General features: G+C 40.5%; 1 protein-coding gene across 3 annotated transcripts in view; it reads right to left on the reverse strand.

The window, feature by feature from the left end:
- CNTN6 (contactin 6) overlaps nucleotides 1–22,159 on the reverse strand; it is a 158,180-nt gene that overhangs the window by 100,817 nt on the left and 35,204 nt on the right. For 2 of the 3 annotated variants that reach the window (XM_033141196.1, XM_033141197.1), the window contains exons 2-3: nucleotides 15,640–15,766; nucleotides 5,886–6,061 (exon numbers count right to left, since the gene is read on the reverse strand). In XM_033141196.1, coding sequence (XP_032997087.1) covers nucleotides 5,886–6,061; nucleotides 15,640–15,766 — 303 coding nt within the window. Of the gene's footprint in view, nucleotides 1–5,885; nucleotides 6,062–15,639; nucleotides 15,767–22,159 lie in introns of those variants that run through there. The other variant, XM_033141198.1, reaches the window with a different exon arrangement.

The following is a 22,159-nucleotide window of genomic DNA, read 5'->3' on the forward strand; positions in this document are numbered from 1 at the left end:
TCCCACAACTCAGAGATGGTTAGAAGGACAAAGCACAAGTTTAGAGTTGAGTTTTGCCGTGGTGTGACTGAGAAGCAAAGAAGCAAGCTGGAAAGCCAGAGAGAAATAGCAGTGGTTGATTTCTGTTTGAAACCAAGGCTGCGGCTATGGGAGAAACAAGACTCTTTTGGGATGTTAATGCCAAACCCCTCCACTGCAGGCTCAGGTTGTATATATGTGAAAATAAACCATATATCATAAAGACACCACAGTTTCGGCTGTGCCTCATTCCCAAAGAAAACACAGGTCCTGGGTAAGGATTTGGGTGGCCTATAACAGTATTTTCAAGCTCTTACACTATGCAGTCTACATTCCCTTATCTATTTCATCCATTTTAGTGTGTGTGTATGTGTCACAGCATTTCCAAAATACAACATTTGAAAACAAACTCAATTAAAAGGCTTACGACCCAGGCTTTTTTCAGCCAGAACTCACCGGAACTCAGTTCCGGCACCTCTCCATTACCATGATAAAAGAACAAGGGAGGCATTCATGGTGAGTTCCGGCATCTCTTTTTCTAGAAAAATAGCACTGCTTATGACTGAATTTAGCTGAAACCAGAAATGGAGGTCTTATGCACTACTGGGATAACACTGCAAAGTTTAGAAAAGCTTGCCATATGCTCTGCTGCGCTGTCATCATATTGCACGTTTATTTCTGCAATCTCAAACTTGCTTACTGTGTAACAAGTAAGCTTTACACAGAGCTATTCTTGAAGAGTGTTCAGAAGCTTGAAGTGATATTCGAACACAGCAGCTTTCACTGAAGGAGGCATACTGCCAATACCACATAGTGGCATAGCATCTGCTTTAGTGGTAGGGCATCTGCATTGAATGCAGAAGGTCTGAGGCTCAGTCCCTGGCATCTCCAGGTAGGGTTGAAAATGTCCCCCTGACTGAAAGATCCTAAACACTCCAAGTCATTGTAATCAATACTGATATACATGGATGAGTTGTCTGATTCAGCATAAGGCAGCTTCCCACATAACACGACTTCTAAAGGACTGGGAAAGGATCTGAAGCTGGTCTGCCAATGGGGCTGGTGCCTGAAGTCTGCTCCCATAGAGCATGTCCTTGGGAATGCTGAGGCAGGAGTGTGAACATACTGGGAATGTGGGCTTGGGAGAGCACACCTTTGTTTGAGATTCTGTCCTGCCATGTGATACCCAAAATCTTCCTGATGCAGCACATGTAGATGGTGTTGAGGCATCGCTCCTGCAGGTTGTAAGTTGCACATAACTCACTTCCATAAAGCAGCGTGCTCAACAAACAATCCTGGTAGACCTTCATCTTGGTATTGAATGTTAGCATCACATTCTCCCATACCATTTTGGAGAGACGAGCCATTGCCTTATCTGCCTTGGCAATATGCTTGTCAAGTTCAGCAGCAATGGAAAGATTGCTGGTTATGGTGGAATCCAGGCCAACAAAACGTCTACCACCTCAAGCATGTTATGACCATTGCTAATATGTGGAGTGTGGGCGATGTTCTGACCCAAAATGTTGGTTAACGTCAGGCTGATGATAACGCTGAACTCCTATTAGACTGTTAATATAGTATATGCTAAATATACCGGTAATATAGTACAGTGGTACCTTGGCTGTCAAACTTAATCTGTTCCAGGAGTACGTTTGACTCCCGAAACCATTTGAAAACCAAGACGCGCCTTCCGATTGGCTGCAGGAGCTTTCTGCACTCAATCAGAAGCCGCATTGGACGTTCGGCTTCCAAAAAATGTTCACAAACAGCAACACTCACTTCCGGGTTTGCGGTGTTCCGAAGCCGATTTGTTCAGGAGCCAAGCCATTTGAGTACCAAGGTATATGGTAAATTACATTTCCGTGTGCTCTGGTTTCTGTCACGGTGTTCCATTGTGCCAGAAGTGGTTTAGTCATGCTGGCCACATGACTTGGAAAACTGCCTGTGGCTCCCTTGGCCTGAAAAGCAAGATGAGCACCGCACCCCGTAGTCGCCTTTGACTGGATTTAACCATCCAGGGATTCTTTACCTTTACCTTATATGCTAATATTATTATTACTACTGTCATTATAATTATTTAAGTATTTTAAAATATCATTTTAAAATAGCTCTCTGGTGGTTCTATTTTATGACTACAGTACAGAAAAAAATTAAAATTAATATTAAATAACAAATCCCTCAAACATGATGATGAATGTACAAGTTAAAGTTCAGGCAGACATAACAATTTTTAATTACACTACTAAAAGACACAGTTCGGAAATGTGACATCAGAAATGTTGTTCTGTCTTCAAAAACTCAAGCTTCTTAGACATGCAGACCTGAAGATTTTGCTCTGAATGGTGAAGTTTACATCTAGTTGCAGAATGTCTACAGTTGTCATCTATAAATTCTCTTGATCTTGTGGCCATAAAGATTATTAAGGAAACTTAGACTCTGCCACAGATGATATCATTTAATCCAGCACAAGGGATCAATGTGCCCATATATTTATATGGCATTTGAACATTATTGCACTGCAGGGGACAGTTACTGTGATCCTGGCTTCTGTTAACCAACAGTTTAGGAACTAGTACTTGAAATTAGCTCCAAGCTATACTTTTACCAGGCTTCTTCTGATTCAAAAGATATTAGTAAGTCCTTCCTTATGTGCCTTTTATCTAAACTAATATCAGTTCTTTCTAGTCCATTGGCTTAAAGCCTACAGTACATGAGGGATTCATGGATGATCGCCTTGGATTTCCCTAACCGAGGGGACCAAACTGCAGATAATTGAATGTTGTCTGGAATGAACAGTAAATTTTCACAATCAGTCCAAAGCTTCTTTCCTCATCAGAGACAGACAGACAGAGCTGCATAAATTTTTGTTTTTTCTTTGCTTATAATTGATCCTCTCTATTTATGTGCCACTTCTCTCCTCCAACATACTAGCTCAAGATGGAACCTGGATCCACAAAAGTGGATAAGCCTTTTCCTCATGGAATGTATGGGTTATAACCAAGTAAGCCATATTCAGAGTATATACCCCTATCACCAATGAATGAGCAGAGTGGTTAAAATGGCTCCCTCTTTGTTATCTTTCCGAAAGCAGGCCAAGAGCTTCCTGTACAGAGAGATGATGTTGTCAGGCTGCTGTCGGGATAAATTGTATTTTAATTGCTGGTTTCAACTATGTTGTGATGTTGTTGTTTTAATTATTGCTTATAACTGGTTTATTTTTATTCTTCTGTATTCTATAATTGGTGCTTTTAAATGTTGGAAGTTGCCTTGAATCCTGACTTGGGAGAAAGGCAGGATATAAATGTATTAATTAAGTAAAATAAATAATTACAAATAAATGAACTGAAAGCAAACCAGTGCAGGTAAACAGCAACAGAAGTACCAGGTTTTGGTTTGGGTTTAAGTTTTATGATGGAGCAATATTGATTACTTTTAAAAGATTTTAGAAAGCTGCAAAACGTGGCTGGGGCAATCCAGTAGTATGGGCAGGGTATAAGTTTAATAATAATAATAATTTTTAAAAGTAATAAATATGCCAGCTAAATGTCTCCAAGATCCACAGATCCACAACTGGGCACTGCTACAGAAAAGGCCCTCTGTCTAGAAGAAGGGATGGGAAGATCTGTAAATTTTGGTTCTCTAGGTCTCTCATTTTTCCAATCTTAAATTCCATTCTTCACATTTTGCAGAAAATCGTGTTTGTCTGGTGGTTTTTTTTTTTTTTTTTTAAACTTTATGAAAATTCATCAGCATGCATTTTTTTTCTAATAAACACATTTTTATATGCAGTTTTGACTCATGTACATATTTCTGCACGAGTTTCCCCTGATACAATGCATTGTGGACTCCCATTTGGACTAAGTCATTCAGTCTCGTATTGCATATTTCAAAACAAAGCCAAGGATTTCTCAAAATGCATCGATAAAATGCATATAAATCTCTTTCATAATAAGAAACCTTTCAGCTTATTGCCAGCTTGAGATTTTTCCTTTTTCTCATGGTGCATGTTTAAAAAGAAGCCTGCTTCCTAACTCAGGATGACTGAAACCACCACCACCACAAACCACATATAAATACACTCACTCTCAAGTAAGCTCCTGAATGCTAATTTATCACCACTTGACTACTTTGAAGTGGGCTACACATTATAGTCTCCACAGGAATTGACAATCCCGTGACCAGGTTTCTACAAACAAGCCATAATGCTGAGCAGCACGTGTCATAGTGTGAATTATGACAGTACGCTTCCCTACAAGGGATATCACAGAGTCGAGGGTAGAGAAGTTCATTCTGTGCTGGTTCCACAGAGAGCATTAAAGCAGAATGTTAGCCAAGCACTTCATGTCCTGATGGTTACAGTCCTACTTTGATAGTTATTTCCATTAGTCAGTTTGCTTTTACCTTTGAACAGTCAGAAGAAAAATGACTAAGACCATGGCAGAAACAGACAGGAATTACCACCTTTGCACACATGCAAAAGTCTGTGAACCATCACAATTTCTACAGCCTCCTTTCTATGACCTCTGTGACAGGCAATTTGTAATAGGAACAGAAAAGGATTAATAATTAATACCAGCACCGATGTCAGAAACAGCTCCATGAGGCTGCCTTTCGAAGTATATTTTATTAATGAGCATTAAAAACAATTGCTCTCTTAGTGCGGCAGCCAGCCCAGATGGAGGACGACGAAAGGAGGATGGCAGGGTGGGGGTGGGGGACGTGCAACTTTCTCCAAGCTGCTTTTGAAGAAGAGCTGCTCTCACCCGCCACCCGTCAAAGATGCAAGAATAAAAAGGCAAAGCCGTACACGGTGGAGAACCCTAACGGATCGGTCCGAGGTGTTGTTTTCTCATAAGCAACCGAGTTCAGTGGGGCTTTCACCCTTCTGAATGTGTTTAGAATTGCAGTCTCAAGCTCCCACAGTTGGGGGTGCCCAATTTGATAGATGAGGCTGTCTGGCTGGATTGCTGCTGGTGGCTTAGATCGGACGTCCCCCCCCCCGAACACAATAGCCTTCTATTGAAGGAAGAGTGTGTCCTCTAAGTAGAACAGGTTCGTCCATGAGCAAAGCTCTCCTTTCATCAACAGTGCCTTGTTCTGTTCATGGAACGGAGACTCAGTACCCAGTGTCTGCAGTAGCACTATTTGACTTCCCTGGCTGCATAGGTGTAGATATGCTTATACTTCTCTGGTGTAGGAAAGAATGTGGCTGCATAAATTTCTTCTATCTTTTCAATCTCCCTGTGTGTTTGTGTGCGTGCGTGCGTGCGTGCGTGTGTCTATTGGATTTTATTATTGCTTTCACTATGCGTGGGCACACATACACCTGTGCTTAAAGGACAGCTACATATTTTAGGCGCAAGCAACAATGGCATGCCAATTACAAAGCAAATGTGCGGAGGTGTATATTCCTGTTAATGCAACTAAATGTCAGTAAGGTAATTACCATGTGTGACATTTCTGTGACTCTGCTGGACATCATTATACTTTTGTGATTACTTCATTTTCCAACCTAGAGCTGGGTGAGGAGCAGGTATCTTACAAATAGCAATCTGACCATGAAAAAAGGCCTCCCAGGGGGTGGGGGTGGGGTGAAGGAATAGCAACAGCTCTATTAAGCAAAACCTAATTGTGTTCATCTTTCTTGACCTTTTCCTCGATTGTAGATAATTGTTGTGTGTTGCAAGGACCAGTATATCTGTCTCATTATTGCTGTTTACTGGGGAATGATATTGGAATTCAGCATGAAAAGGGAAAGATGAGCAAGTTCAATCATTTCATAGCAAATTTCATTGATGTTTTAATTGCCTAATACATTGTTTGCAAAAATAAAATTGACGAGGAAATAAAATATCCATGCAACTTACATGCAAACTGGAGTTTTGCTTTCCTGCTCAGAATTGTTCCGAACGAATTTGTGACCAAACACTGGTATGTTCCAATATCCTGTTTCTTATGTGGGTTATTGATTGCCAAGCTGCCTCCAAGCAGCCTGTAGTGATAACTCATGGTGAGATCAATATCTGTGCCATTTTGCTTCCACCTTTGAGGGGGAAAAATCAAATTATACTTATAATTTATGGAGGCTATTCAGGTTTCCTTTTTAAATAGTGTGATGTAGCTTACCTGCAACAATAAAACCATGGTTAAAATATTAGAATATCATACCATATTTCACAGCAGACTGGTTTTTATATCCATCTTGTAAATTCCCCTGTAAATTTTACCATTTGAAAAATCCTCTCTATTTAATGGTGTATCCTAGGCAAGCATCCAAATGTCTACAAAAATAATTATAACTTATTCATACATACCAAGTTATACATTCAAATGCAATAGGATGACACGACTACATCCTTTTCTTACTATAAAAGGTACCTAGAAATATTTTACAGTCTTTGCCAGTGATGTAATAAATTTGCTTATAGCAATGATTTCAGAGATATAAATCAGAACAAATTATACTTCAAAGGGCAAGAAGAAAGCAGAAAAGGAATGTTTTTATACCACTAGTTTGAGATTGATAATGTAATAATGATAACACTGTTATTTTAAAACATGATTTGTCTCTGTTAGCCCGTTAGAGAGAAAATGAATCGTGTCTGCAACATATCACAGCTATTTACAAATGCCAAAATAAATTGTGTTTCATAGATAATCATATTTTCCACAAGAACAAAAATGTCCCTTGGATTAACCATTTGTTGTAGCAAAACAGAATTCTCATCACTTATGTAAAATCACATTCCTGGCACCACTGACATTCACAGACACAATCCTCTGAACAACTATGCATGGCCAGTGTAGCTTCTGACTTGGGTTTCTGATCATCCTGACTTTATTTCTGATCATCCTGGGGTCTTCCAACACTATACCAGAGACCACCTCAGCTAGCTCGGTCAGCAACAGAGTGCTCTGCTGAGCCACAGAGTGGTTGATAGAACAACTGTTTCCTTAATCTGGTCCAACATCAAACCCAGCCCAATATCAAAAGCTTTTCTGGTAGTGGAAATGGTGCTTCTATGGACAATAGCAACACGCCACCCCACTTGACTCCCTGTTCTAGTCAGGTGCTGCACAGAATACCTGGATGGGTACAGCTGATGGACACCCAGTTTACCAACCCAAGTCTTGGTAATACACATCAGGTCAACCCCTCCATCCACAACCAAGTCATGGATGAGAATGATCTCATTATGGACTGACCTGGCATTCAATAACACCAAAACAAAGGGATCAACACGTAAGATGCCAGAAACATCTGGGAGAGCAGGAGGACTGAAATGGGGATAGGGATCAAATATCCAGGCCTCTGCCCCAGATGGAGGTCAACCACTCCACTCCAAGTATACTTTTCTTTGCCTACAACCTCTGAAACTGGGGCATCATCTTCACAACTCTTTGCTACCTATCCTCCCTGCTAGTACCATCATCCACTATACAAGACAGATTAGGGCAACACATATTTAAAAAGGGCCCAGGAATAGGCGCATCCCTAGCTTCTATAAATAGTTAATGATAACCACACAAATTCTTCCCCATCTCAACCAACTCTCACAGGCACACAGAACTGTAGCCTTCTAGAAATGGTATGTCACGAAATGTAAGGGAGATCAGATCCCTCCCGTAGCTCTTCCATGTAACTGGAACCCTGCTTTGTTGCAAGTTGGAGTGGCATTAGGATTGGGCCTGGTTGGCCACCTGCTGGGAGGCCCCCACTACAGCAGGAAGCTCATTGGTGTTTCTCCTTTTCTGTCAGTGGAGAGAGAGAGAGAGAGAGAGAGAGAGAGAGAGAGAGAGAGAGACAAGGAGAGGTACACTAAATAAGTATTTCCAAATTCCCCTCCTGAAACCTTGGAATGTCAATGGATGTCTGTAGCCTGGCTGTATTAGTTCCACCATCACTTGTGTTTTTCCTGGATTTATTCCACTAGAAACAAACCTGAATTAAATGTTTGCTCCTCACCAGTTTTGTAGCTTAGAATGCATTGTTGTCCACAAACATCACTCATGAAGGAAATGGTCTGAGCTGGTCAACAGCAAGTACAAAATTGCTGGGATATATGACCTCATAAAATCCACCACTCTCTAATCTACTGTAAAACTGGAAAGCCCTACTGATTTATGAATGTTGGAGCATCAAGCGGTCATCAGGTATCTACAGCACATCAGTACAGTGGTACCTTGGGTTACAAACACTTCAGGTTACAAACACCCCGGGTTACAAACACTTCTGGTTACAGACTCCGCTAACCCAGAAGTAGTACCTCAGGTTAAGAACTTTACCCCAGGATGAGAACAGAAATTGCGTGGCGGCGGCAGCAGGAGGCCCCATTAGCTAAAGTGGTACCTCAGGTTAAGAGCAGTTTCAGGTTAAGAACAGACCTCCGGAATGAATTAAGTCATTAACCAGAGGTACCACTGTATTGTAATAGTTGGCTGCAGTTGCTGATCATTTTTACTCTTCTCCCCATTTATTTCAATATATGTGCAATTTACATGCCCTGGACCCAAAACTTCTTCTCAGTTTTCTAGCTCTGGATGTACTGGTGTTTAATTTGCCAGCTCACTTTAATTTCAGAATCAATCACTGAAATAACTGCTGTCATCATTACATGGGCTCCCAATTAAGGTCTATAATTGTTTCTCAACACAGATGCAAAGTTGTTGGCTTATTCGCGGCAAATGAATTTTTCACAGTGTCCCCCATAATCATTCTAATCACACAGTATGATTATTATTAAACTGTGCATATAGATCAGGGAAGGAGCTCCTGGTTAGGGCCTTTTCTTAATTAATATGTTTCAATCAATGAAGGAAAGCTATTAATGGATGCCTATGATTGCCAGGTGAGGTTTAATCATATCATGCATACTCCGGTGAATTACTTAAGATTAAAAACAAAACAAGAAGTGGAAACGATTTCAGTTAATTCTTTGCTCAAGAGTAATTCTGTATAGTTTAATAATTTTAGACCTGATTTTTAAATGCTAATGTATAGCTTTCTTACTTTTATTTGTGCAAACTGTGCTTTAGAAAGAACATAAACCAGACATGAGGCAACTGGATGCTTTGAACAATTAGAGGGACATTGGCTTAAATCTAGCAGAAAGTCCAGTTTGCTCAAGTTTATAATACAATTTAAAATTAGACAATGAACAATGTGCAGTTTTATTGGAAAACTGACGTTAGATGTACTTGTGAGAAGTTTTAGAATTTTTCAGAACTGATCATTGATACTACATACATATGAAATTCTTCAAGGATACCTTTTAAAAATGTGGCATCAGAACAATAAAATTTATTTCGGGTTCTATTAACTGCTACCAAAAGCAAAGCAAAAAAATTGAAAATGATTTCAGAGCATCTAAATGGAGTGTTCCAATAGTTCCAATACAACAAGAATGGTTTAATGCAGTTTTATATCTCGCCACAATGAGCAAATTAACAGAAATGGTACACTTAAGGAAAGGTAAACAATGAACAATGAACAATTTGAGAACCTTATCATCTCCCTTTATTAAATATATGAAACAAGAACATCAACTACTATAATTAAAAACCTTTTCACTACTATTATGATGAATAATTTATGGTACAGAAACAATATTAAATATATATATATTAGAAGATATATTTACATTTTAACACATTGCATTAAAGTTATGCATTTAAGGTTGATGACTTAGAAATAAATTATACATTTGATGAATATTAGAGTGGAATATGGAATGTGACGTTTTTGGTCTTTGTATGTTTATGATTAAACCTTTTAAAAACTATTATTATCATGGATACATTCTCTTTTAATAAACTGTTCTGACTCATCTTGATTCTATTGGTGTTCCTCATTTCTGCCATAGAATCCTAAAGTCCCACCAATTTCAGTTTCAAATCCATAGAGATGGTTGTTTTAGGCCAGGCACGTCAAACTGCGAAGAGACTGCGATCTACCGGTACTCCCAGTATTAAAAAACCTGGCAATTATCTACCCATGGAGTTGATGAGCTTGGGGGGGGGGGCAGAGGCCAAAGTTGTTGAGCATTTTTTAGGCAGGGGGAGGCAAACAAGCAAACTTAATTATTGTTTGATTTTATATCAATGTTTATATTTGATGTTAGCCACCCTGAGCCCAGTCTCAACCGGGGAGGGCGGGATACAAATAAAAGTTTATTATTGTTATTACCGTATTGACGTTCGTTGGGAGCAGACAAAAACGGAATACAATTTTACACAAAGGAGACACAGAGCGAGGGGGCTGGAGACAGACATTCTACACTTTTTTAAAGCGATCGGAAAGGGTCACAAGATCAACTGCAATTGCCCGTGATCATCCAGGGATCTACCTGTTGATCGCAATCAACCGGTTGGACAACCGTGGTTTAGGCTATGTTTAAAAGATATGCTAGGAGGAGTGTTTACTTTCCCCAGAAATTTTTATTTATTACAAGTGGGCCCTAACAACAGCATGGAATGGTGAACCCCTGGTGTGTTCTGTTTTGTTTTTTACCTGAATTTCTGACTATTGGGGTTGATAATACACTAGTTAATAGCAAAGATAGGCGTTCCTCCTCTAACTTGGGTCTTACTTCATCGGCCTAATTTATTTTTTACTTTTTGAACTTTTAAAGGTGTAACCAGAAAGCATTCAAGTTCATGGAGTATGAGGCTTCTGCACACAGCTGACTGCCTGATATTGCTGGGCAGCTGTAAGCTGCTCACTCTCAGCACAGTTATTCAACCTGCAGTAAGTATATAAGGGTGAACTGCACTGCCAGGTTGTTGTATATTGCTCTCTCAGCCCAACTGGCAATTGGGGTGTGGGGTAAAAGCAAAACATAAAATTGCACTGTTGTAGTTTTGCAGGGTTGTTATAAACCACTCAGAGACTGACCTGCAGTATTCAGTGTGAGCTACAAAGCAGGGCTCTCACTCAGAACCATAGGCGATACCAAAGCATAATGTGGAGAATAAACTTAATTGTTGTGAAATTTGTGCCAATATGTTTGGTGGTGGGTTTGTGTGTGTGTATGTCTGTGTGTGTTCTGAAATGTTTCACACTAAACAAGAACTGACTATGAAAGAACAAGAATTCCTTGATTTGCTGTTACCCAGTACTTTTTTTCTGGGGGGACGCGGGGGGACACATAAAAATCATTTTGTGAATCAAAGTTTGGTCTCATTGAGGGGCAGTATTTCAATATGAGTAGGGAAATGAGAGTACCCCTAAACAATCTTTGAGGGGGGAGGGAAGCACTGCTGTTACCTCTTGGTTTTTTTGTTTATTGTGGGTAGTTGTAGAGTACTCAGCTACATTAAAGTCTTGGATTTTTCTATTGATTTCTATATCTATACAAGTCCTCACATTTCTATTCCAGGAGAAATTTAAAATAACTTCTCAGTGCAAACCTGGAAATGACCTATTGATACAATGAGATGGCTATTTCTGTACCCTTTTCATCTCCATATGTCTCATATCTGCTTTGCATGCTGAAGGTGCAAAGTTCAGCCCCCAACATCTTATATTGGGACTGGTGAGGTAGCAGTAAAGGAGGAAATTCCTTGCATTAGGGTTTTCTTTTTGAGGATGCCAGTTCCTCTGTCTTGTGCATGGCTATCGCCAGTTTTGCCACAAAATGGCAGACTTTCCCCTGAAGTTTATATATGGAATATAAAATGTATATATCACCAATACTGTGCATGGTGCTCTACATAGTACAAGAAGACACATCCTTGCTCAGAGAAGCTTGCAATCCAAAGTTTAAAACAGGTGAAAACATACAGTAACAGAGGATGGGTACCAATAACAAGATCCTAAGATCTTACCAGGCAACTGCCTTACTCAGTGCAGCATTTCATAGCACAAAATTGAAATAGCTTTAAAATAACTCTGATGAGAGATGCTCAGCTTGTTAAACTGAATGGATGGTTGGTATTGAAGAATAAATTGTAGTTTATGCAGTTTGCTCACAAAAATTTTCTTATTTTTAGTGATGGGTGAGATGAGTTGCCTTCTACTAGATTCAGAATTGGACTTGGGAGCAGGGTGTTTTCTCAAAAAAAAAAAAAAAAAACTGGAAATAGACAGATTCTCTTTAGCCAAATATCAAATTTTGAAACCCTGCCCCATTTCTGATAATGTTACCAGGTGCATGAAGGAATCAAAACACCCATCTATCACCTCCATTGTGTTTCCCCAATTCCCAGTGAACCCTTAAATCAGAATTGGGGGACCTGTGACCCTCCAGATTGTTGCTGGATTCACAATCATATCAACCCTTAGCTAACTTGGGCACTGGTCAGGGATGATGGGAGATGTAGTCCAGCAAACTCTGGAGGGCCATAGGTCCTCCTTCCCTGCCCCAAACCCTTTCCTAATACCTTTTCCTTACACAGTTACCTGAGGGTGGCAGAGCAACAGTGGCCAAGGGCAGTAAAAAAAAGTCTCTCTGGATGCCTTCATGCAAGGCTTCTTTAATTCATTTACACCTAGAAAGCTGCAAACAGGAGTGTGCCCATGGCACTACTTGATAATAATAATGGTTACAAAATAATTTTACAGGGTGCCTGGATCTGCACCATGCACCTTGCCATCATGACTACTGCCCCACTCCACCATCAGATGAGTTGGGGGCTGAGGAAATGGGGTGGCAGGACAAGGAAGAAAGGCTGGCTGGCTTGAGGTGGTTGAGGAGACTTAGGCTAAGCACACACTCTATGTTTAAAGTACATGAATTCCCAAAAGATACCTGGAAATAATAGTTCACCCTGCACAGTGCCAAGCTCCCAGCATGCTTAACAGTTCCCAGGATTCTTGGTTGCTGGAGGGGGAGGGGAGTCATGTGATTTATATGTATGGCGTATACACGGCCATTTTGAATCCCAATGTGAAACAGGTCCAGACTGAGAAGAAGGGGAACTTTATTTATGTGTCGGTTGCAAGGGTCAGTACAACACAATTAAACCCAAATCATTAAAACAATTTTAAAACGTGCCAAAATAAACCCCAATACAGCAGGAGAGTACTGCCAGAAAAGGAGTCATACATTAAGTCAATATCCCTGAAACATCTGCTTGAGTAAGCATGCCAGTTGCACTTCAGGCTGAATACCTCAACTATGTGATCCCTGCTTTTTGCCCTTTTGTTTTGTGGCACAGAAGAAATTCACCACAATAATAATTTCTCCAATTCATGGGTGGTGTGGACATGTAGATTCATACACCCAAAGTGGAAGGAAATTTGTTGTTTTTGCATACAGCAAAACTTGTGGCCGGGGTGGGAGTGGGGGAGTTCTTTGAAAATTGTAGCACCCTTTTCTTCCCTTCAAAATGCTCTCTGCACCCAAATCTCATTTGTACAATAGAAAAAAAGACTTCAGCCAGCTAAGTTGACCTCTAATTGTCTTTGGTATGTAGTGAAACAGCAATCTATTAACCTAACAGGATGCGGATTGGAACCATAAAGGCCAAGTTTGACTGAGAACATTTTTTTTTGCAGAGTTCTCATATGTAATAATATATACAGTACTTTATGCTTATAGTTTGTCTTCTGTTTTGTTTTCATTCCAGTCAGCCCTTTTATTCTGTAGTTTGTTTTTACATTGCAGGATTTAATGATTCATTTTTACTTATTCTCTCTGTGCTCACTTCGGTGCCATATTTTTTTGTGGTAAGGTCGTTAAGCATTATGGGCTTTTGAAATGAAGTTGCAAAAAAATTATTGCCGCAGTCAATAGGCTTTCCTTAAATGTATAGTATCACCACAGAAAACAAACTTTCATCCTCACTCTGCAAAAACACAGTGGGGTGGAAATTCCCAATACAACGCTTTCTGCATATTCTGAGCGAATCTACTGCATGTATGTTAACCTAGTAGCATTAGGGGGTTTTGGCCTTCCTATCCAAAGTTTAAAAGTACGGTGTCAGGGGTTGGTGATGGTCAGACCCAACTGCTGCAATGCTAAGCCCCTGCACCAGATGGAAATGAGCACAGCTGAGTCGGAGGTGGAATCAGGTAGTGATGGGTGAAGCTGATGGATACCTAAGCTTCTTCAGCATACAGTGTGGCAGACAGGCTGAGAGAAAAAGTAAGCAGCAGTGATTGTTCCAGAGGGAATCTTCATCTTTCTCTTTGCCTCAATGTCACAAGCAATGGCAAAGGGCTTTCTCAGTAGTCATGCCCACCCTGTGGAACTCCCTCCCATCAGAAGTCAAGGAAATAAACAACCAGCTAATCTTTAGAAGACATCTGAAAGCAGCCCTGTATAGGAAGTTTTTATTGTTTGACGGTTTAATTGGTTGGAAGCCGCCTAGAGTGGCTGGGGCAACCAATTCAGATAGCCAGGCATAATAAACAAACAAACTAACTAACAAACAAATAATGGCAGCATGTGAGGCAGTAGGGAGGGATTGAATAGTTGGGTAAAGCTTGGTGTGTGGAAACCACATAGCTTTGAGAAAGTGCTTTGAGGTGGTGGGGCAACTTAACTTAGTTAATATTCTCTGGCTTTTGGCAGGGGTCCTAATGGTTAGAAAAGTTCCAGGCTCCCTTGCTAAGGGAATAAGGCATTCGCCAGCTTTCCCCTGGAGTAAAGACAGCGGATTTGGGACTCTGAAGGAGCCCTGTAGGGCTGGTGCCCCTGCTGCCCTGCTCCCCCAATCAATGCCAGGCAGGATTCAGGCAGTGCTCTAGGAACACAGAGTTCTGAAGCTGAAAGGAACAGGAGGAGGCCCAGCCTTTTCTGGTAATCTTCAGTGGGGCAGGCTCAGATCTACCTGGGTCTTCTGCAGTGGAGTGTTGGGAGTCAGAAAAAGCAGTGCCACATCCTTGAGCCCAGCAGGTGGGGCAGTGGCTCTGCAGGTTCATTTTGTGGCAATTCATCTGGACCTGGGTTTGTGTTCTCTTCCCCTTCAGACTCCTGGTCCCTGAGATCTGCTGCATTTCTTTTTGGAGTTGTTTTCTAACCAGGTTATGGGTTTGGGCCGGGGGCTTGGCACTTGATTTTGAAAAGATAGTCCAAACCTTTTGCTCCATTTTTTTAATGAAGGTGTTCTCCCCCCCACCCCACCATGCATTGCTGGGGGAGGGGGGAACCCTGAAGCCACATCCCACAAACCCTGTATTTCACATCTTGACTTATTTGACTCATAGCCAATTATGCCTGTACTTAAGTTTTAAAATAAGCTTTTGTTATTTTGTGGAACACCAAAATGGAATTTTAAACAACTTTTGAAAATTTAGCTTAATGTTGTAAATGGGCCTTGTCATTATCACTTCACTACTGTTAAATGAACATATCAAATTATGCTTTTCTACAGAGAGAGAAATGAAGCTAAAGAGTAAGAGATGAGAGAGAAGGAATGGGGATGATGCATAGAGAGTTTTTACATGCAGAATTTATGACAGCAATTCCTTGTTCCCATCACAAACGCCTATTGTGATTAAAACTAAGTGGTTCAACCTTCTTTCTTTTTTGTCTGTCACCACATCAATGTTCATTTCTTACATTTTTGCTGCTGAGTCTTCATTTGAAAAATTGTAGAGTGGAGTGATATTCCATTAACCTCTTCTCAAAGCCATTCAAAATGGTAACAGTTGCAAAACGAAAACGAAAACCTTACCTGTAGATTGGCAAAGGATGTCCTTTAGCTGTACAGTTCAAAATCACTTCTGGATCTTCAGAACTCACTGAGTAAATGACATCAAATGGCTCTTGAATAAAAATAGGTCCATGCGAAGTTTCTTCATCTGTGAGATGAAGCAACAATTGAAAATTAATATTATTTTTCCAGTTAAAGCCTAATTAATGTGGCTTCTGTGTTACACCTTTGAGTTCCATTGGCCACTTTTTACCAAGGAAATACTTTCGGCAGAAAGTCTCCCCTCATTGTTTTTGATGCACACATTGGGGTGGGACAATAAGAAATGAATCTTCAACAGCATGCAAGCAATTGCCTCATTTTATTATCACAACAGCCCTGTGAGATGTTAGTTCTGAAAGATCAAATACAAGTTGTTTTATGACAGTCAATGACCAATATCAAGATAAAAAAAAACACCCAAGCTTCTAAATTCAGTGACTGCACATTTCTGGTTGAAAGATAATAACTAGCTTCAAAACCATGGATTTGGTGAGGTGCACAGCTGAGAAAGCATTTGAATTCTCCCACACTCTGTTCCCTAGACTAGGGGTGGGAAACCTTAAACTGGTTTGAATGTGACCCTCCAAACCACTCTGTTTGGTCCTTAGAATTTTCCCCATGTCACATACCCCTACTGACTTTGTGTTGCACCCTCCTTGAGTTTTTGCCTGGTTGAAATGTCCTTGAGTTCTCATAATGCTTTTTCCTTCCCTGGATGAAACAGAGAGAGGAGTAAAACTTATATTAATTGCTCCACCCGCTTTTCCTCTGAACCTACCCACCACTGCTATGCGACCCCTGGAAAGTTGCCCAAAAGGGAATGTGGCCCTCTGGATGAAAAAAAGAAAAAAAAAGATCTCTACCCATGCTCTAGTGTCTTTCAACATGCCACAAAAAAGCATGAACAGGATGGTATGCTTGGGGAAGAATGGGGATAGATTTACATATCCTATATGGATAGTATGAGAAATCTGTGCCCACCCCCACCCCCGGTATTATTGGACCCCAGCTGCCATCAGCCCCAGCCAGCATGGTCAATGGTTGGCAAGATGGTCCAACATAATCCGGAGAGCCAAAAGTGCCCAATCCCTGCTGTATGAACAGGTTCTCTTTACAGCTGAGCAGAAGTCCAGGCAGGCAAGCAGTGCAAGTCTGAACACGATTCAAATATCCAACATTCATGTGCCCTTAATACCCAGCCATCACCTCCCTGCTTTCATAACCAAGGTTTTATAAATATATGGCACTCAATGCCCTTTATTTCAAAATCTTACAGGGGGAAATTGCCTCTAGCCTATCCTAGATAGTCTGCCAGCAATTTCCTCATCCCGCACAGCAGCAAACATTTCATGTCTGATTGATAATAACACCTCATTTCTTGAAGATTTGTGGGGCTTATTTACATAATGAAAGTGAGGAAAGGCCCTTGTTTGTATCCCTGCTTCGTACAGATGGCTCTTACCTCCACCTTGCCCGTATCTTGCTCGAGCAGAAAGATCCTTGAGCAAGTCCTGAAAAGCAAGGCAAGGGGCTCGCTCTGTCAAAATGAGATTGATAGAACCAGCCAATCAGGCAATTATGCCAGCGTAGATTGTCATGACCTTAAAATCCCATGTTAGCAAGCATCCAATTTTGTTTCCTGCATGCATATTTTGAATTCTGTAATCCATACTATAATTTAAAACGTTCAAAAAACCAAGCAACCTGTTGTTGTTGTTTTCCTGGGTTCGTGGAATTTGCAACTTAACTCTCTCTATATTTAAAGTAGAACTTACTAATTACATAGGATTTACTCCTAAGAATGTATGCCCAAGACTACAGTCTGACCATAGGCACATAGCTGTAGATTTCAAAGGGGCTTTGGAAGCTCAATGAATAATCCATAGAGCAGGTTGCAGCATCCCTGAGAGATAACAATCCAGCCTCTGCTTAAATACCACTAGTGAAGCAAAGCCCACCACATACTTAGGCAGTCAGTTCCACTGCTGAAATGCTTCTCCTAAAGCTTAGTCAAAATCTAATTCCTTGCAGTTGTGTTTATTGTATGCTTATTCAGGAGTAAAATCAATTGTGCTCACCTATTTACAAATTCTAAAGACCCAGACTTCCTCATTTCTCAAAGTTTTTTTGAGAACCATATTCTCCACCCCCAATTTACCCCATGGGAAGACTTGCAGCAATAACTAGGACTTGCCACTTAATCTGTCCACCTTTGGCTTCTCTCGGTTTCTCATTTTCCCTTTCCTTTCTTAGGTTTCATTCTCCACATTTCTGTATCACTTTGCAAAGTTGTTTTTTTTAAAGTGTGCATGAAAATGAATCAGCATTTTTGTGTCATTTTCTTCTAATACGCTTTTTGTATGCAAGTTTGCCTAAAATACACATTTTTGCAAAGCACATTTCCCCATATATTTATATTTTCTCTAATATATGACATTTCCCACTAATATATGCCTTTTACACACACTTTGGCCCAGTATTTGCATTTTTGTGCATATTGCTTGGCCAGAGAACAGCACTGCAAAATTTGGAGGGGTGTGAATTTCAAAAGATTCCTGTGTGTCAGTTCACATATCATTTTGGAAATTGTAAATTAGGTAAATTCATCTTGACATGTGAACTGTTATTGCTCTGCAAAAATGGGGAAGGAAAAGAGAGAGAGTCCTCTGCTTTCACCACATTACAGAAAGCAGATGTTGAAACACCTGTTGTTCATAATTGTGAAACAGGTAAGGGTTGAGGAAATGGGTATGACCAAAGGAGTAATCCTAAGTATGGGAGGAGGGCTTAAGTTATGCCAATGGAAAGGACACCAGATTCATACTCTATGGATGAGCAGGGCTACTTCGGGCTGAGCTGGTCTAAGTCTGGCAGAGGGCTTTAATGCTGGTTGAACACACAGACCTGCTCCATCCTAATGGCATTATGCCTTAGTCCCCCACTGTACTTAACAAGCTCGTAGTTGGAGGCTTGAGTGCTCCATTTCCAAATACGGTGGCAAGTCTTTTCTTTTTTTAACATTACTTATATCAAATGAATACGTATATCAGTGAAAGATCATTCAACACACTTTTAAAAAGCCCAAAATTACTTACGTTCTACCATATCTCCAGAGCATTTAATGAGTTCAGAAATTTTAGTGATTGAAAGTTTCGCATTTGAGGATGTAGATTATGAAAAGTTAATTTACCTTTTTTTTTTGCAACGGAAGTGTCAAAAAAAATATGTGTGAATTTTATGAATGTTTTATGAAAAACTTTGAATTTTCATTCCTTCTGTTCCTTCAAACAGAGTTTACTTCCAATTGAAGGTGTTTTCATTTTTACTTCTACATACACATAAATCATTAATTAGAAATGAAAAAGTACTCTTTAATAATGTAATAGTTAAAAAATACAACCCATGTTAATAGCGAACTCATTCTTATGCATTTAGCTCAGTCATATTTTCAGACAGTCACATTTATGTAAGTGAATGATTATGCCCCTCCTCAAGGCCCCTACAAGCCATAAAGTTGCCAATGTTGTTGTTTTTTATACTACATTTCTTATCCTCGTTAAATTTAGCAATCATTTGGTATACCTAAGCCCATGTGTATAAATCTTGCTACTACAGAACAGAATACTTCTGAAACTCATTTATCTAGTGGCCCTCTGTAGTGACTGATTATTTAACAATGTCCACAATCCATAGAGCTACTGCATTATCTTCTTAAAGAAGAAGCCAGTTAAGAACAAATACTTCATTAACTATTGAATGGAGAGAGGGGGTGGGGACCACAATAACTTACTATCTTAGACCTGGATCTGCCTTGCTGTGAACTACCTAATCTATGTGCCTCTTCAAGCAGGAAGTGTCACTTTGTGTGTATCCAAGGGCAACAGAAGTTTTCTTAGTTGTCTTCAACGGGATTGCCTTTCCCAAATTGGACAAGAGACATAATGCCCTGTGACAAACTACTTTGGATTCCCTGCCCCATAGTTTTAAAAAGTGGTTTGTCGTGTAGTATAAGAAACTAACATTTAAGAAGCATAATGCTAATGCACTAGTGGGCACACACTGCTCGCGTTCTGGGATTGTGGGATATGATTAATATCCTTTATGGGTGATATGGTGGAAGCAATGTTGCCTATGACCCTGTTTAGTTGTCTTCTTGTATGCAGTAAACATGACAGTCAGGAGCAACTTCACCAGCTGACATTGATTTGTCCCACTGGCCCCACCAAGTAGCTGGAAGGGTTGGAAGGGGCAAACTCAGAAGTGCCTCTTTGAGAGCTTCCTTCCAATGCACAGGGGTCTGTGGGTCAATTGGGCATGGCAATGTTGGGCCAGGCTCTTAAGCATAGCAATGCTCCCCCTTCCATGCATTTGGTGGATATAACAACAACAACAACAACAACAAACCTTAATTGTCACTACACCACCTGTGTGCAGTGAAATTAAATGAGCCCCCCCCAACATACACTCAGTCTTGTGCGTACTCTGTGTGCTTGTCAGAAGTCAATTGCACCCCTTTTTCCATTCAATAGCCCAACAGCCCACGGATAAAAACTGTTCTTTAACCTGTTGTGTGGGAATACGTTTCAAACCTGTTTGTTTGTGTTTATTTTAAGGTAACCTTCCGCGTTAGGAAGGAAGGGCAAAGGATCCAGCAGGCAGTTTGCTGCATGGATCCCTCCGCGTTTGGGCGAAGTGTGCCAATTTAGCCAATGTAACGGTCAGTAGATAGTTTCCCACCCAGAAACTAGCTTAGAGATAAGGTTCTTGTAAATGTCGTGATGATTTTGATTTCTTAATAAATAGCCTCCGCTCTCTGTAGCGTGGGTGGAGAACGCACGAGACAAGCCAGAGAGAACATCAGTGCGAGACAAGCCAGAGAGAAACTGAAAGTAAAACCAGCCGCACAGAGCAGTTGAGAGCTTCTTCACCATTGACTGCAGTCTCTTAGTATTTATTTCATTTTATTTAAAAAGCTTTTATTTGGCCTTCTAAGTTTTGGCCGCTACCTAGCTTAGCCTATCTTTCTCTCCGGAGACCTCCGGAATCTCCGGAACCTTCAGATACCTGCAGAAAACCTTCGGAAACCTTCAGCAACCTTCAGAACTCACGACAACTACCTTCAGATCATAGCCAGCAGACCCTTTCACGACGCAGTGGGAGCAGGAACTCCGGGATTACTGGTCATCCCATCTGCTGGCTATCCCCACACTGTTGGTGCGGCTGACTACACTTCTATATCTTCTGCCCGAAGGTAGGAGATTAAAGAGGTGCTGGCCGGGGTGTGAGTCATCCCTGAAAATTTTCCTTGCGCTCCTTATTTTTTATTTACTTCATATAATTTGTGCCTCACTTCATGGTAAGAAACATCAAGGCAGTTTATAAAAAGATAACACCATAAACCAGGGGAAATTACAATTCATTAAAACATACAAGAAGTTAAAATGTTAAAGCGGATTAAAATTCACATCAATTGCGGGATGTGGCTCAGTAGCAGAGCATCTGCTGTGCCGGCAAAAAGTCCCAGGTTTAATCCTGAGCATCTTCAGGTAGGGCTGAGAACATCACCTGTCTGAAACCCTAGAAAGATCCTGCCAGTAGATAATACTAAGATAGATGGAACAGTGGTGGACTTTAGTGTCTCAAATTTCAGTGGGGCCCTGTGTGACATCATAATCTGGCACCCCTCCCCTTCCATTAGTGGCAGCACCTGCTCCAGCCACCTCACCTGCCACACTCCCCTAGTCTGGATGGACTAATGATCTGATTTGGTATGAGGCATGTTTCAAACAGGGCATTAGGTATGTGCTAATGACAGCATTAAGTTATATTCAGATGCGCGACAACAGATTTCTATTAGATAATGCCGGAGAACCCATTTGCTTTGCTAAAATCTTCTTTTAAATGTGGAAATCTGCACAGATATTCTAACTACCTTTGTTTCTGAGAAGCATTTAACAAAATGCAGGGGGAGACTCATAAAATGTCTGAGTGGCACCTGGCTGAGTAGCCTTAAGGAATATCATTGTGAATGATAACATGCATTAGCTGTTTGGCTAGAATAATCTTAGTTTGACCTGGGTCTTGCACTACTATTTGAAACTAGAAGGTGGAATGATGCCTGACAATCATAGTTTCCCTCATAATCTCAGAGGATTCTGACTAGGCGTATGAGAGGAAGGTCTAGATCCGGGAGGGCAATAATTGTTGCAGGCCAAGGGTGGAGAGATTATCAAGAGAATATCAAAACATATATACATTTATTATACTCATAAAATAAAGAAAAATCTATCTAAGAAAAAAGAGAGAGCTGCCGCCATGTAGTATGTCAGATCAGTAACAGGCTGAGATGAACTGGTGGCTGTAAAGATAAAGCATTAAACTTGTCTAAACAGGATGGCATGTTGTAAGTGACATAACAGGCCATAAAATGTAGTAAATCATATATATTCTAAAAATGCTGTCTATTTCCATAAAGTCTCTTTTAGCCCACCAGACTCAG

Source organism: Lacerta agilis, chromosome 2 (genome assembly GCF_009819535.1).
Source record: "Lacerta agilis isolate rLacAgi1 chromosome 2, rLacAgi1.pri, whole genome shotgun sequence".
Classification (NCBI taxonomy): Eukaryota; Metazoa; Chordata; class Lepidosauria; order Squamata; family Lacertidae; genus Lacerta; species Lacerta agilis.